Source organism: Nilaparvata lugens, chromosome 3, assembly GCF_014356525.2.
Source record: "Nilaparvata lugens isolate BPH chromosome 3, ASM1435652v1, whole genome shotgun sequence".
In the NCBI taxonomy this organism is placed as follows: domain Eukaryota; kingdom Metazoa; phylum Arthropoda; class Insecta; order Hemiptera; family Delphacidae; genus Nilaparvata; species Nilaparvata lugens.
The window spans coordinates 37,300,896-37,318,559 of record NC_052506.1 but is presented as its reverse complement, the minus strand read 5'-3'; the positions used below and the strand labels follow the sequence as shown (position 1 = coordinate 37,318,559).

Below are 17,664 nucleotides of genomic sequence, written 5' to 3'. Positions count from 1 at the left end.
CCACATAGTCCTCATTTTACACCTCTGCACATTGTACTTCACCAAAACAGCTTAGCATCGCCTCTTTAATATTACCATGTCAACCAATCTTTACTGAGCCAGTCATCAATCAATCATCGAGCTCTCCCGCAGGGCTGTATAACAGATAAGTGTATAGTAGTACATCCAATAACATATAAAATTAATGAAAATATACAATCAAAAACTCAGGGAACTATTAATTTTAAAATGTATCATGGTTTTATTTTAGCTCAACAGTCAATAACAACCATATTTTCCTACACCATGGAATCAACTATGAAAATATTCTCAGTTGTGAATCAGTTTACTAGCATTCTTTAATAATATGAACAATTATTTATCTTCAATTATGAAAAATTATCTATATCATCGTGCTGATTCCACACAAAGAAAAGATTCGAGATATTACATAAATAATGCTAGATGTAGAGACGTAATTCACTATGATAAAATTTTCTTTGATGATAAACTAAAATGTTTTTGAGTTGAGATTGGATTTGTGCAACTACTTCAGAAAGCCAGCAACAGTCCCCAGTTGAAGCAGTCGCCGCCTGTTTAATCTTTGACAGGCGTTGCAGATTGTACTGGCAGTATACCAGTTGCTCGTAACGCAAGTCGACCAACCATTGCAACACTGCAAAAAAGAATCTCAGTTATTCTATGATTGGAAATTGCATTGTAATAGACAGTATTAATGAATAAGAAGCATTCTATGAACATGTAAAAATAGTACTGTAGCGTGATTTGTGAATCAATAAGAATGATATTTTTAGGCAAGAACCAGAAACATTAACATAGATTGAATAACTGGCAAACCAATTGCAAGAGGAAGCATTATAAAATAAGAACCATAATAAACTCACTCTCTTGTGATACTTTGTGGGTACATGGAGATGATACACAACGATTCCCATGAGACACTTCCTTGAAGATAATGGGCACAAGTGGAATTAAGTTTAGTGTAATAGTTTTCTTACAAAAAAATTATTATTTAAAGATTGACATACGAGTAAAATGATGATTTCTTAAGGCTGTGCAAATACTAAAAAAAAACTTTCTACTGGTGACATTTTTTTAAAGTTTTTCGATTTGATCAAGCTATCAAAATGAAAAAGTTTTCCTAGGAAAAAGTTTTTTCTCCGATAATTGCTTTTTGAGATATGAGCGCATAAAGTTTTAATTTTTGGGACAGGTAATTTCAAATTCGGTAAGAAATGAATTTATGAAGTTTTAAGGATAAATTGTCCATTGACCGGCAAGTACTGGTTGCCTTGCCGGTCACTGTAGGAACGTTTATCATGCTTATGTTCAGTCCCTGCTCGAATATGGCATCTTGGCGTGGGGGGGGGGGTGCCTCATCCAATGTATTGCAGCCCCTGGCAGTTTCACAAAGATCACTCATTAAAACGCTTCTTTTGAAAAATAACAGACACCCTACTCATTTGTTGTTCCTGGAATTTCCTGTTTTGAATATTAAACATCTCTTCATTAAAAACCTTTTAATTTTCATTAAAAAACAATTCCCTATTTACAGAAATTCAGCTTAATTATCCTACCAGAAATACATTAAATATTAACATCCAAATCCCTCGTCTCGAAAACTCAATGCAATTATCAAATTCTTTCCATTTGGCCCATTGGCTTTATCGTAATGCTCCTCCAGAAATTCTATCAATTGGTGAGGGGTGTGCATCGCCATCTATAAGCGTGGAGTGAACAGGTGGCTTCTCAGTATTGGCCCGGCTGTTGCAGTGGCTCTGTTGCGGTCTCCTTATGTCTAGCTGTAATAGCCCGTCCTTACCTATTGGGTTTGTTCAGTTTTTTCTTCCCCTTCAACCACAGATACTGTACTTTTTATTTATATTTTGATTCTATGATACCTTAAATGCCGCAAATTAAATTAATTTAATTCTTTTTTTTTAGTTCAAGACACTTGTTAAACTATTATTTTTGCTTATAATTTTCAATTTCTTATTTTATAGTAATTTTCTTAGTAACTAGATTTTATATAGTATCTAGTGTCAATAAAGTATTATTATTTTTCTTATCGATTGTCAGAAGACTCCTCCATGCACACGGACTTATCGTCCAAGCATGGAGTTATTCATTTACTTTTTACTTGTTTTTCATATTAATGTTACAATATAATAAATATTTCGTTTACTTTGTTTTTACTTACAATGTAATGTTTAACGTTTTTGAATAAATTGAAATTGAAAATTGTATTGTTGATTATTGAATAAAACAAACATTTTCTGAGATTATCAATTTTTGAGAAAGTTATTCAATTTACCAAAAACTTTTAGTTGAGTTATTTTTGGTAAATTGAATAACTTTCTCAAAAATAGATATTTTCAGAAAACTTTTGTTTTATTCAATCAACAATACCAAAAAGAATTTATCCTTAAAAGGTCATGGATTCATCTCTTACTGAATTTGAAATGACCTGCCCCAAAATTTGAATTTAATGAGCTCATATCTCAAAAAGTAATGATCGGAGATAAATTTTTTCCTGAGAAAATTTTTCCATTTTGTTAGCTTGATAGTACACAAATCGAAAAACTTTGAAAAATGTCACCAGTAGAAAGTTTTTTTTAGCCTTTGCACAGCCTTAAAGATGGTGGAGAAAAATAACTGTAGGCCCTATAGTGTTCTGAAAAACCTGATCAAATTCTGATAAGAAAATGTAGCTAGATTATAATTTAGTTCATTAGCTATCGAATAATCTTCTTTTATTCTCTTTACCTCCTAGGTTTGTAGTGAGACAACTGAATTTTTTTTGATCGCCTTCACTTGATTTGAAAACCTTTTCAAGATTTAAATATACTGTAATGTCTTGTCACTCATAACTACTTACTTACTATTTATATTTCATGATTATATCACTACTAAGAAGGCTTTTGATACAAATTTATATATATATATATATATATATATATAATATATATATATATATCTATATATATATATATATATATATATATATATATATATATATAATATATATATATATATATATATATATATATATCTATATATATATATATAATTTCATGACAGTCCAGAGATTAGAAGGTTTAGACTATTATGATTATAATATTGTTAGTCATTTTCAACTATGATCACAACTAAGTTGTAATCTATCAAACTAGGAATTGTCAGCAATCGGTCAACTTACAAATTTGGTAAACCAAGTCCTCACAATATAGGCCTTTCATTGTGTGTGCAGATTTTAAGGTGTACAGTATATTGAAGTTGTGAGATTGATAGGAAAACTCGAAAGAAGCATTAGCACAAAATTCATTGCAGGGCAAGATGAAAAAATTATACATTGAAATTGTACATCAGCATCCAATGACTAAAAGCAAAAGTAATAAGTTTTGTGAGGGACACAATAGTAGGGAAAGTACAGTTTGGCATGAAAATTGAACATTTAGAACGCTATTGAAATAATATTTCAAAGAAAATATATAATCAATAGGCCTATTAATCATTTGTTTTACACATCAAAGTCGAAAAGGTGTTTTTACTTTCAAATTAGAGAACTATTACTTACAAACAAGTTGATTTGTTGAGGAGTACTTGAAATGGACTCATAATTAATTTATCATGAATATTTTTTATTGGATATTGAAAAAATATCGCATAATTAGATAAGCACTGTCCTCTCGGTTCTTCCATGAGAGGGAGCAGCTCTTGAAGCAATCACTAAAAAACAATTATTAGTTTCAGAACTACATTCAGATTATTGGAAACACAACATCATGTTTCAACTTTTAAATGCTGTCATAAAATTATTGAAGACAATAAGCAAGTCATTAACGGGTCATTTGATATTAGATTTCTTTCCCAACAATGTTGGATCGGTAGTTAAACCACTAGTCGGATCTTTCAAAATTCATGCCGCGACTTGTTGTCCAGGAGTTAGTCAAAAGTTAGTCCAATTATTGTCAAAAGTAGTCGGGAGATCGTATTTTGGTCTCCAAATAATTTTAAAGTTAGGAGAGCGGCTGCATGGTATGCATTGTATACCAAATTGTATGCTGAAGGCTGGCAATTTACAAGATATTTGACTGAATTATTTCCAAATCAAGCAGCTGATGGCCTCTAGAAAGGCTGTAATGAAACACTGCTTGGATTATTCGAGGCGAGGTTGTCATTTTAACTTTTTATAATCATGTGTCTTGCAATTGCTGAGTTTTTAAATCATTCTGTATTATGTTCTTGTTGATCCCAGCTATTGATAGCATATGGTGGCACACCATTCAGCCGCTAGGATGTAGATGTATATGTATCCTTGACTTTGGAACTCTTGAGAGGCTAAAATACGCTCTTCCGAGTACGTTTGACAATTGGAAAAATAATTTCAATTATTTCTGAGAAACTTTCTCGCTTTCACCACCCACTTATCTTTTGTTTCCAATTTTATAATAAAAGTTAAATTTCCTTTCAATGCTTCAACTCTGAAGCTTTTTTAGTACTACTAGGATATCGGGGATGATATTCTACATCCAATTCTGACGTTAAATTTGAAATTTGAGAAAGTTGCAATTTCACACGATTTGGCAACCCTGTAATTTCTTCGGATGGAGAGCCAAGTCTCAACTTATTTTACACAAACTATAACAAGGCGGCTGACATTGGAGAGTTGGAAGAGTAGAGTCTTCAGTTTATGCGACTTGTCCGGCAACATTCAACCCAACATCAACAAATCAATTTACGGTCCGATGTCTAATCAAAAATTGAATATTGGCCATCAAGTTAGATAAGAAATCGGATAAATCACTTGACCCGCTTTATGACAATTAACGTAAAAAATGTCAAAAAAGTATACCTTAAAATAGTGATGAGACCAGCTGGCATGAATTTTCCAGAGTTCATAAACCGGAATCCCATGACACCACCGAGGGTGGCGCTTGTGCCCAGCAGAAAGAGGTAGTTGTTGGGATTAACGCTGGTTTGATAAGCTCCAAAGCCAAGAAGTCCACCAAATAACAACCCAGCTCCAAGAGAAGGAATACTACCTGTATTGAAAATAAAAAATAGCTAAGATATTCGAACAATTAAAAATAGGAAATTGTAATTTTGAAATAAAGTTTAGTGCAAGTTTAATGTGTCTTGAAATTAAATTCGAAAAGCACTATAATTTTCAAAAATAAGAATAAGTCTACCTGTTTTTATTAAATATTAACTAAAAACAAGAATTAGAAAATTAGAAAAGTACGGTACAGAATTTAGGCCTACAGAATATATTCCAAGTAGGGAGAATAATATTCACGTAAAATTAATCAATATTCAACAATAAAAATAATCTTTAATTCAATAATACGTCTTTGAATGTTGTTCTCCTTGGTGCTTACAACATCCAGACAATTAAAGCTGGGTTTACACCAAAGTTATTAACAAAATGTTAATAACTTAATCCTTATAGATTCTATTAGATTGAACGGAACTTGACTACACATAATTATGTTCATCATATGTATGATAAGTTATGCTCAATCTAATAGAATCTATAAGGTTTAAGTTAACATTTTGTTAATAACTTTGGTGTAAACCAAGCTTAATGTTTAATTGGAAGTAATATGGAACGTAACTTTTAAAAATAACTACGTGGTTGAGATTGAACCTACATCCTCAATTGATTACTAAATTCTTTTTAAAACGAGTACGGCTATTTATTTGGACGTACATGTCTTATAAATTTAATACTAAATAACTTACTAACCAGCTTTCAAATAACCGAAGATTCCACCAGAGGCTACAGTCGCAGCATATGCAAAACTTATATAATCAATAGCCATGTTCAGACTAAATTATGAATCAAAATTACTCAAATGTATTCAACAAAATAAATTACTTGAGTATTCACTCACACCTACGGATAATGAGTTAATAAATTAACGATCTATCTTCATCAATCAATATTTTGAGTACGGTACTGAACAATAATAATTATTATATTTTAATTTTAGGTTAGGAATGATTATGTAAATAAACAGAAAAACAGAATGTCTGCATCACGAAATTTGTAAGCGTGTGCAACTATTTCAACACTCCAGGTGGGTGTTTTGTCAACCACATTGATATAATTTTCTATTCAAATTGCGAATGTTCATCCTAATGAACAATTTTTAATAGTCTAATTATTAATAGTCATCCTAAATGAAACTTCATTGTATATTGCACCTTTATCCTTTTGTTATAATAATATAATCAATCCGTGAGCTTATTCCAATAATTCAACCTGTAGCTCAGTACGTGTGTATGGTTTCGAAAACATTAAAAACGGTGAATTGTAGTACGAAGAATCGTTTTACTCAGACAAAATACTTAATACTCTGAGAGGAGCCTTTTCAATGTCTAGCAAAAAGTTTCTCACTCAAGTTTTCAATTATTTAAAACTCATGAGAAGATTTTTGTTGAAGTCAGTAGTAAATTTTTTACAATTATTCTGCATTTTCATCAATTATTAAAAAGAAGAGCTTTTATTGAGCTACAATCCAGTGGGCAGTAAGTTAAGCTTTTTTTTAGTCAAAAACAAAATCAAAAAGGCTGTGGTTACACGTCAACGTCCACGAAAACCAATTCACATAGGTTACGTTTTGGATGGTTTATTTTGTAAAAATTTTATTGATTACTTTGTGATTGAATAAGCTTTTTATTATTGCATCGGACGAATAATAAGACAAGTGTGTTTGAAGATACTATAGATGAGGTAAGGTAAGCAATTACAGTTTTATATCAGTAGTTGAAGGAGTCATGTTGACAAAATTCGAAACGAAGTCGGCCCGTGTCAAGGGCCTGTCTTTCCATCCTAAACGACCATGGGTCCTTTCCAGTCTCCACAGTGGAGTAATTCAACTATGGGATTATCGAATGTGCACTTTGTTGGATAAGTTTGATGAACATGATGGGCCGGTCAGAGGAATTTGCTTCCATAACCAGCAGCCAATATTTGTCTCAGGCGGTGATGACTACAAAATCAAAGTCTGGAATTACAAACAACGTCGGTGCATTTTTACATTGCTTGGTCATTTGGATTACATACGAACAACTCTTTTCCATCATGAGTATCCTTGGATTCTCAGTGCTTCAGACGATCAAACAATTCGTATTTGGAACTGGCAGAGTCGCAATTGCATTTCGGTGTTGACCGGTCACAATCATTATGTAATGTGCGCCCAATTTCATCCCTCTGAAGATATTATTGTTTCATCGTCTTTAGATCAAACCGTTAGAGTTTGGGACATTTCCGGTCTTCGTAAGAAAGTTGCGCCTGGCCCTGGAGGTTTTGATGATCATTTGAAAAATCCCACCACCACTGACCTATTTGTTCCCCCTGATGCAGTAGTAAAACATGTTCTAGAAGGCCACGACCGTGGAGTAAATTGGGCTTGCTTCCATCCAAGCTTACCATTCATTGCATCTGGTGCTGATGATAGGCAAATAAAATTGTGGAGAATGAATGAAGCTAAAGCTTGGGAAGTTGATACTTGCAGAGGTCATTATAACAACGTTTCATGTGTATTGTTTCACCCAAGACAAGAGCTCATACTTTCCAACTCAGAAGATAAAAGTATAAGGGTATGGGATATGAACAAAAGATTATGCCTGCATACGTTTCGACGCGAGCATGACCGATTCTGGGCATTGACTGCTCATCCAACTTTGAATTTGTTTGCTGCTGGTCATGACGCTGGTATGGTCATATTTAAATTGGAAAGAGAAAGACCTGCTTATGCTGTAGTATCAAACATCCTGTTCTATGTCAAAGACAGGTTCCTTCACAAACTGGACTTTGCTAGCTCAAAAGACACAGTAGTGCTGCAACTGCGAGGAGGAGGCAGGGTGCCAGTCTATAGCATTGGTTACAATATTGCTGAAAACTCTGTATTGGTCTGTACAAGAAGTAGTAATATCGAAAACAGTACTTATGATTTGTACTCTGTTCCTCGAGAAGCTGGTCAAACTAATGATCAAACAGAACAGAAGCGTTCTACAGGTGTTTCAGCCATATGGGTTGCAAGAAATAGATTTGCTGTTCTCGATAGAAGTCATACTTTAGTCATCAAAAATTTGAAGAACGAAGTCACTAAGAAGGTCGATCATCCAGCTTGTGATGAGATATTTTATGCTGGCACAGGAAAGCTGCTTCTGAGAGACTCTGATGGACTGATTCTCTTTGATGTCCATCAAAAGCGAACTCTAGCAACTGTGAAAATATCAAAATGTCGTTACGTTGTATGGTCTTCTGATATGTCAAACGTTGCTCTCTTGTCAAAGCACAATGTCTCAATCTGCAATAGGAATATGGAAACGCTGTGCTCCATACATGAAAATACCAGGGTGAAATCGGGAGCTTGGGACGAATCTGGAGTTTTCATCTACACTACAAGCAATCACATCAAATATGCTATATGTAATGGAGATCATGGAATCATTCGCACTCTGGATCTTCCAATCTACATCACAAAAGTTAAGGGCACGCAAGTGTTCTGCTTGGACAGAGAGTGTCGCCCCAGAGTTCTCAACATCGACCCCACTGAATTCAGATTCAAGCTGGCTCTCATAAATAGGAAATATGATGAAGTACTGCACATGGTGAGAAACGCGAAATTGGTCGGACAGTCAATTATAGCTTATTTGCAACAGAAAGGTTACCCAGAAGTTGCTTTACATTTTGTGAAGGATGAGAAGACAAGGTTTGCATTGGCATTGGAATGTGGGAATATTGAAGTGGCTCTTGAAGCAGCTCGTGCTCTCGACAATAAGAGCTGTTGGGAACAGCTTGGCCAGGCCGCACTAATGCAAGGAAATCACCAGGTTGTAGAAATGTGTTATCAGCGAACCAAGAACTTTGACAAACTGTCATTTTTGTATCTCATTACTGGAAATCTGGAGAAGCTTCGTAAAATGACCAAGATCGCCGAGATTCGTAAAGATGTTTCTGGTCAGTATCAGGGCGCTCTCCTACTGGGTGATGTTGCGGAGAGGATCAACATTTTGAAAGCATGTGGGCAGACTTCACTGGCCTATCTGACCGCCGCCACTCACGGTCTCAACGACGAAGCAGACAGCTTGCGAGAAATGTGCCAATCCAATCTACCTGAAGTGAACAACAATGCTAAATTGATGAAACCACCTGTTCCAGTTATGCAAGCGGAAACGAACTGGCCACTGTTGACTGTGTCTAAGGGATTCTTTGAAGGTGCTATGATGTCAGGAAAAGGAGGCATGCTGAGTGGTGCTGTGGATATTGTGGAAGACACACCCGGCCAAGGCTGGGGAGGGGATGACGAATATGAAATGGATGACAAAATACCAGGAGAAGACGATTTCGAAGATGCGATAGCCTCGAACCCAGATGAAGGAGGAGGATGGGACGTTGGAGACGACACATTGGAACTGCCGCCGGATATTGATGCGGGCTTGGTCACATCAGAAGAAGGCTTCTTTGTAGCACCCACCAAAGGTATACCACAATCACAAGCATGGACTAATAATTCACAACTAGTAGCTGATCATGTCATGGCTGGTTCATTCGATACAGCATTCAGGCTGCTTCACGATCAATTAGGAATCACACAGTTCAAACCGTACAAACCGCTGTTCATGAATGCGTTTGATCGATCTCGTACCTCATACTCTACATTTGCTGGCCTGCCGTCCCTGTTTGGTTACCCTGCGCGCAACTGGAAAGAAGCGACCTCCAAATCCGCTCTGCCCACCATACCCTACAAGCTGAGCGATCTCATCAATCAGCTACAAGCTTGCTACCAGCTGACAACAGCTGGAAGGTTCGGAGAAGCTATCGAAAAATTCCGTTCCATACTTCTCAGCATACCTCTCCTAGTGGTGGATACAAGGCAATTCATAACCGAAGCCCAACAACTTCTGAAAATCTGCAAAGAGTATATCCTCGGTCTGCAAATTGAGGTTCACCGTAAAACTCTGCCAAAGAACAGCATCGAAGAGCAGATAAGAAACTGTGAACTTGCTGCTTACTTCACCCACTTCGATCTGCAACCTGTTCATAAAATTCTCACACTACGTATTGCTATGAATATGTTCTTCAAATTGAAAAACTACAAGACTGCAGCTTCGTTCGCCAGAAGACAACTGGAGCTCGGCCCCAAACCAGATGTGACAACTCAAACGAGGAAGCTGCTTGCCGCATCGGAACAAGTCAACACAAATGAGCATGAGGTGCTCTATGATGAGCATAATCCATTCACTGTGTGTGGTATCAGCTACACTCCGATCTATCGAGGAAAGCCGGAGGAAAAGTGTCCATTCTGTGCAACGTCATTCCTTCCCAAGTACAAGGGCGAGATTTGCAATGTTTGCAGTGTTGCGGTAATCGGTAAAGATGCCATTGGGCTACGCATTAGTCATCTGCAGTTTCGATAAATTAATCCTTTTACTTGAATAGCTTATATGAACTGACGCTTCTTATTTCAATATAATTATTTTCCATGTGTGTGAATGTTGAAGGGATACTGAAATATTTTCCTCTTTTCATGCTAGATACTTTATTTCATGAAGTAGCCTATATTATCTTTAATTTTGATTGCATATTCAAAATGGTATTCTCATTATAATTCAGAAATGAAATTACATTTCTTTTAAAAACGCACTTCTGCTATACGATTTCTCTAAATTTTATAGTTAATTAAATCATCATCACTACAATATAATAAACTTTCTTGATTAAACAAAGTCTTGCAATACTGGTGTTATAATTGTACTGTATAATGGATCTGTACTCAACATAGGCTTCATTTATGTGTATCAGAAGTTATAATTATATGAAAAATTTGGCACGATCATAATTACAATTCATAAATATAATTCATATTACAACAAATTTTGTTGAATGGTTCCTCAAAATAATTCTTATTCACAGAAAATGATTTTTAGGTATTTAAAGTTATTGTTTCAAAATGTTTACTATTATCTTAATCTATTCATGAATATTTGTATGTTATTTATTCATCCAAAACATAATTATTTGAAGATATAGGTACACAGTATTTATGTTTTTATTATTTAATTGTATTAGCTATGGATTAACTTCTTTGATTTTAGCTTACGAGTAATATGTATTGTTTATTGTATAAAATAATCTTGATTAAAATGATCAAGTTATTTCTCACAAAATTGTTATTTTTGACAGCCTATTTCATGGAATAAAATTATCATTATTTAAACTCTTGAGAGAGCTCAATACTGATTACAGTAATGGTACATGTAGATAGTGTGATAAATGTGTGATATCATAGAGGAAAGAAAGCATAAGAAAACGTTAATGTTCCAAATTTCATTGTTTGTTCAAGCCGATAGTCTAGGATTTTTTTATGGAGCTATTTGACGCTGGTAGTCTCTCACTCTTACACGGCCAAGACAGTTATAATCGACAATAGTCGACAGTAATAGGCAATAGTCGGCTTGAACAAACAGTAAAATTTGTTACATTAACGCCCAATAGTATGGAATATATATCTTCTTATGTTACGTTTCTCTTTGGTGATACTAGGTTTTTATTCTTACAGCATCTCAAAAGCCAAGAATTATTTCACTCCTACTGTTCTCAATGGTTCTTTCTTCTAAAACTGCTATTTCAATATCGTATAGCGAATTATTGATCAAGATCAAATGATTTCTCCCAATGGAATATTATATTTTGATTAGTAAATCACTACTCTACGAATCGTGACTTAATTTTAATGTTGATCTCAAATAATCCAGCTAATAATGACCATCTTCATCGTTTCAATGAAATTTATAATAATTAACAACCAGAGCGCATGCACTTGATAATGTGTTATTATTCTTGGGCTCAATTCTTTATTCGCTGCTCTTATATCAAATTAGTTTTATTCAACGTGAAGATTAACTTGGTAAATTATATAATAATTATATTACCAAGTGTAGAAGCTATCACAAACACAATTTTACTATAAACAAAAATGGTTACAAGCCATAAAGTTGGAGCGGCATTAACAATTGAACGTTTATCTAATTTTTACTTTCCTTGCCCTATTACCATAGGTAAGGAAAGTATTGCTTTCCAAAAAAATTAAGGTACCCTAATTTCAAGTTTTCTATACGTTTCAAGGTCACCTGAGTCCAAAAACATGATTTTTGGGTGTTGGTCTGTATGTGTGTATGTCTGTGAACACGATAACTCCATTCCTAATTAACCTTCATTGACTTGAAATTTTAAACTTAAGGTCCTTATACCATGAGTATCCGGTATTAAGAAATTCAATAAAATTCAATTCAAGATGGCGGATAATTACTAAAAAACCATGTTTTTCACGGTTTTCTCGAAAACGGCTCTAACGATTTTCTTCAAATTTATACCATGGATAGCTATTTTTAAGCCCTATCAACTGACATGAGTCTCATTTCTAGGAAAATTCCAGGAGCTCCGTAATATTATTGAGAAAAATGGCGGATAATCACTAAAAAACCATGTTTTTCACGGTTTTCTCGAAAACGGCTTTAACGATTTTCTTCAAATTTATACCATGGATAGCTATTTATTAAGCCCTATCAACTGACATGAGTCTCATTTCTAGGAAAATTTCAGTGGCTCCGTAATATTATTGTGAAAAGTGGCGGATAATCACTGAAAAACCATGTTTTTCACGGTTTTCTCGAAAACGGCTCTAACGATTCTCTTCGAATTCATACCATGGATAGCTATTTAAGTCCTATCAACTGACATGAGTCTCATTTCTGGGAAAATTTCAGGAGCTCCGTAATATTATTGAGAAAAATGGCGGATAATCACTAAAAAACCATGTTTTTCACGATTTTCTCAAAAATGACTTGACCGATTTTTTTTCAAATTCATACCCTTTACAGTTATTTATCGGCTCTATTAACTGGAATGAGTCTCCTTTCTGGGAAACTAATGGGGGTCCACCCCATCCTTGAGAAATGGACTTTGTAGCCTCCTTCTCGTGCATGAGGTAGGTAGGTAAAGCAGTTCATAAAAAGAACACATAGTCGAGATATTTCATCTGTAGAACAGCTGTTTTGACGACTTTTAAAAAATATCGAATTTCACAATTTACACAAAGGAAAAAGTACTCTGAAAACAATTATACACATAAATACAGAAGTCTGATCGTAGTTTCAAATATGTTGCCGCCAATCGTCATTATGTTATTCCCCTAAATCATTCTCGTTTAAGAATGAGGCTTATAGTTCAATGAGCAAGGAAAGTTGTGTGAGTGTACCACACCAGATTTTTTTAAATTGATATCTGATAACTTGTTACCGCCACTCTAGAGAAATTGCAATAATTTAAAACTGCATTATTTAGGGCCCGGCTTCCAAGTCACTTATTGACCAAATCTAATGGACCATTAAACCTATAGATTAGATATCGATTTAATGGTCTATTAGATTAATAAGTGTCCTAGAAACAGGGCCTTGGAAATATAAAATTGATACAATAACTATCTGTCTTCTCTTACTCTGACATAAACGACAAAAGTCATTATTTCATTTGCCTAGGCCTATATAAGACTAGCCAGGTAATCCGTGCTCCGCCCGCAAGGGTCTAATTAAAAAACTTGACCTGAAATCTTGAAGAATTTTAAATAGGCCTATAATCATCCTCGCTAAATTTAGAATCTAGATTCAAAATTTCAATTTAATCAGACCAGTAGTTCAGACGTGATGATGCGTCATTCGTGAATTTCAGGATTCAGAATATATTTTCAGCAAACGATGTTTTTTAAGTGAGGTACCAGTAATACGTGACCCTAAAAAAATGAGTTTTGCCATATATATATAGCACATAACAGAAGACACTTTAAAGTTTGTAATATAAATTAAAACAGGAGACACGATATAAATAGATTGAAAACACTTAAAAACTTACATTAGAAATGGGGAAATTTTCGGAGACTGTGTCTCCTTTCTCAACCGAGAAGACTGCAGTTTTGAATCCAACGAGTATGCACGGAGCCTCAATTGTAGCAGCAGAAACCACAGAAACCACGTACTCTGTACGTACACAACCGTTGGATTCAAAACTGCAGTTTTAATATATATATATATATATATATGTGTGTGTGTGTGTGTGCTTTCTGAATAAATATAATAATTAACAGTTCACTATGATCTATAGGCTTTAGTACGAATTAAATGAATGACAATATAAGTACGGTGAGATAATTCCACTTTTACATGACCACGACACAGGTGGATAGTCCTGAATAAAATAAGTTGAGACTCGTTCCAGTCGATCTCGGCGTTGCCACATTGTGTGAAGGTTACGACTTTATAATGCTTAGTACTGTGACTGATGAATATATTCAAAGTGTCGACGCTGCATCGGCAGGCAGCCGATATATGCAAGTCTCAACTTATTCTATTCAGAGCATTGCATTGCATGAATGTAACATTATAGTAATTTAGAATTCTCAACGTGGACTAGCAACATATTAGAAAATATTGTCAACACTAGCATTCAGAATGTTCAGTGCAATATCAATGTTACATGACACAGGTATTTCATTTGTAACATTTTCAACAGTGGCATGTTTTTTTCTAGAGATAGTGTTGAAAATGTAACATGAAATACCTGCGTCGTGTAACATTGATATTACACTGAACATTCTGAATGCTAATGTTGATATTTAATAATATGTTGCTAGTCCTCGTTGAGAATTCTAAATTATATAGGCTATGTTACATTCATGCGATGCTACGCTCTGAATAGAATAAATTGAGACTTGAACTTGTAGCTGTGTCGTGTAAAGGTGGCATTCGTTAGATTCGTACTAAAATTGGAATTATTATATAGATTACTGTGAACTGTCGACTATTATGTTCTGTTTTTTTATAAAGCACACATTAAACATAAAACATTTTTTTCCAATGTAGCTGGAAAATCCCTTGACAATGTCTTATAGCCTATAAGTTATGTTTTATCTGCGTTGCAAGGCAGACTAACACTGAGAAATTCAGTTAATGGACCACTTCTACGCGAAAGCGTGTGTATGACAGCGCAGTCATCTTTAATAAATGAATTATACAGTTCATAAGTTAGGTGAATTGAATTAAATTTTGTTCTATTAAGGGCCGTTTGCACACTGCCAGTAACGGAAACTCAGAATAAACTGGATTATGAATATCAAGTATAATTTTCTCTAAATGTGATTCATTTGGAGATTGAACCAAAAGCTGATTCAATTTAGTTTAAGCTTTCACTGTGCAAACGGCACTAAGAAACTTAGCATACGAAATTGACATTTTTTCTGGCCTTGTCGTAGGCCTATATACGGACCTCGCAACACTTTAGTTCTATTTTTAACGAATACAGACTGCACTGGGCTGGAAGCCTCTACGAAATTAATAAAAAGGATTCAATCTGAATATCTTTCATTCGGAAACAAAACCTGTAAAGTTGGACTGTCAGTGAAAGTGGCTGGTAGAGTAAGAATATAATTCCAGTAAGTTACAATGGGACTATTCATATTCACTCGGCCGTGCTGACTGGGAACAGCCCAATCAGAACTGGTAGAAATTATATTTCCACTGTGCCGGTCACTTGAACTCTCACTGATATATACGTGGGAATAATCCAGCTCTTATGACTTGAAATGCATTCTTTTGTATAGTAAATAGGGTACGGTAGCGTACACCTTTTTGTTGCTAGTAACTACAGAGACCTCAAAAGGATGGCGGATGGCAGAGAGGCATGGAGAGTTGCTGCCAACCAGCCCAACGGCTGTTAAGCAAAAATAGAGAAACAGGATAATTTATCGAAAAGAGACTATAACTACAATAATATTGAACCAATAAAAATCATTGTCTTATAAAATGCCATTTATTTACGTATTCGAAATGATAATTCATTACACAGAAAAATAATATTTTACAATGAGTTGATGTACCCAATCGGAAACTCAATCATGTACACAAAATTTACACTCCTACACAAATATATCAGTCTCAGTAATTTACAATACTTGTAATCTAAGATTAAGTACAAGTGTTGTGCCCTGGTGTATTCATAATCCTAGGAACGTTTTGACCCTCAGAAACTGAAAGGCTGGAGAAATGGCGATAGAAAATGGTATGGATCGTCGTAACTGTCCTAGGATAACACATCTTAAACCCAAATCAAGTATTTAATGCAGAGCATGTAATCAGTTTGTAAAACTAAGGTGGTTGCAGACTTTTATAAATTTCATCTCATCAGTGAATCCACCAAATATAATCAATGAATCACTACGTATAGTATGCGCACATATAAATGATCACCTCTCTCATCACTATAAACAATCTCTCCTGAACAATCTTTAATGCAGACGCTAACACTAACAAAATATAATTCATATTATTGGAAGCTTGTGAATGAATTGTCATTGTCAGTCCATATAGTAGAATTATATGGTGCCTGAGTTCCCTATTGGCAGTTGAGAAGACATTATTTTGACTCTTTTACAATTAAATACAGTTGATCTTCAGTATGCCCCGAGTTCAATTAGAAAAAATATATCTAGGAATTGAACTTTTCCTTAAGAAAATAGTTTATAGTTACTAGCTCAACACAGTTATTTACAGTATTGTAAGTCAGTAGCCTTAGTAAAATCGATTTGCCTTGATTATTTTAAGTCACTATGTATTCCCTATTCCTAAATTCATCATCACCCCATCAATGCCCTTAGCACAATGTAGCTAGTAAATTTTGGATGAATTTTTCATCAATATTATTAAGTAAGATGCGTACAGTGGGATTTGAGATAGAATCTTATCAAGGTTTATGAAAAAATACCTTCTCATTATAAATATTGGTAATTTATAAATTCTTGCCTAAGGCTCGTTCCCATCAACATTTAATTAGAGTATTCCTTTGAACATGTTTCATAACTCATGGTAGCATGTTGCAATTCCAAATCGTAGTTGAGTACCGTATAGAACTGCTGAAATAATAGCCTTCCATATAGGTCTTAAAAAGTTGATTCATCTTTCATTTGTAGGTAATGATGAATCGACCTGTTGGCATATTTGTTGTCAAATCATTTCAAATGTAAGTTTACGGTAGTTGATCAATTATTCATTTATCATTCATGAAATAAGTTTAATATAATCTATAATACTTTTCAGTCTTGATTAATAGTTAAAAAGCTTATTAATAAATTATATTTTGTTCCCTCATTCTCGGTCAACATCCTGAGACTTTAAGTAGATGCAACTCCTTTCTGACGAAAGTGTTGATCTATAATAATACATATACAATAGCAAATTTACTTTATACTAAGTTTGATTGTGTTAGGTCATATCAGCCACATCTTGTTCTTTGTCCATTTCGATCTGTCGCCAGCAGAGAACGCTCTCAATTGACCAGGCAATGATGCACAACAAAATCATGAAAGACTGAACGTGGATGCAGATCGGGTAGCTGTCAGTCAGGTCTCTTATGTATCCTAGAGACAAATCAAAACAATTGCAATCATAATTGAGTTTGAATCGGTGTTCACAATTAATTATTAAGATTGAATAAGTTATTAACTACTCAAATAACCTCTATTATTTTCTAATCTATTAACGCAACCCTTTTGGGCTGACTAGAGGGTGTAGCTTCTTAGTCCACTAGACCAACCTACCGGC

General features: G+C 34.5%; 3 protein-coding genes across 8 annotated transcripts in view; 1 reads left to right on the top strand and 2 right to left on the bottom strand.

Annotated features, from left to right (window-relative positions):
• Positions 1 to 215: 215 nt before the first annotated feature.
• On the bottom strand, positions 216 to 6,137 carry LOC111044713 (transmembrane protein 14C). Its single transcript, XM_022329920.2, has 3 exons — positions 5,750 to 6,137; positions 4,856 to 5,045; positions 216 to 655 (listed from the first exon to the last, which is right to left on the bottom strand). Exons 1-3 carry the CDS (start codon positions 5,823 to 5,825, stop codon positions 577 to 579), a joined length of 345 nt encoding a protein of 114 aa, XP_022185612.1. The 5' UTR covers positions 5,826 to 6,137; the 3' UTR covers positions 216 to 576.
• A 421-nt stretch (positions 6,138 to 6,558) lies between these two features.
• LOC111044714 (coatomer subunit alpha) lies at positions 6,559 to 11,184 on the top strand. Its single transcript, XM_022329921.2, has one exon. It carries the CDS (start codon positions 6,784 to 6,786, stop codon positions 10,432 to 10,434), a length of 3,651 nt encoding a protein of 1,216 aa, XP_022185613.1. The 5' UTR covers positions 6,559 to 6,783; the 3' UTR covers positions 10,435 to 11,184.
• A 4,674-nt stretch (positions 11,185 to 15,858) lies between these two features.
• Positions 15,859 to 17,664, bottom strand: part of LOC111044715 — a 36,607-nt gene continuing 34,801 nt past the window's right edge. For 5 of the 6 annotated variants that reach the window (XM_039423665.1, XM_039423663.1, XM_039423662.1 and 2 more), the window contains one exon: positions 15,862 to 17,480. In XM_039423665.1, the coding sequence (XP_039279599.1) occupies positions 17,326 to 17,480 (155 nt within the window). In that variant the 3' untranslated portion in view covers positions 15,862 to 17,325. Of the gene's footprint in view, positions 17,481 to 17,664 lie in introns of all 6 variants that reach the window. The other variant, XM_039423661.1, reaches the window with a different exon arrangement.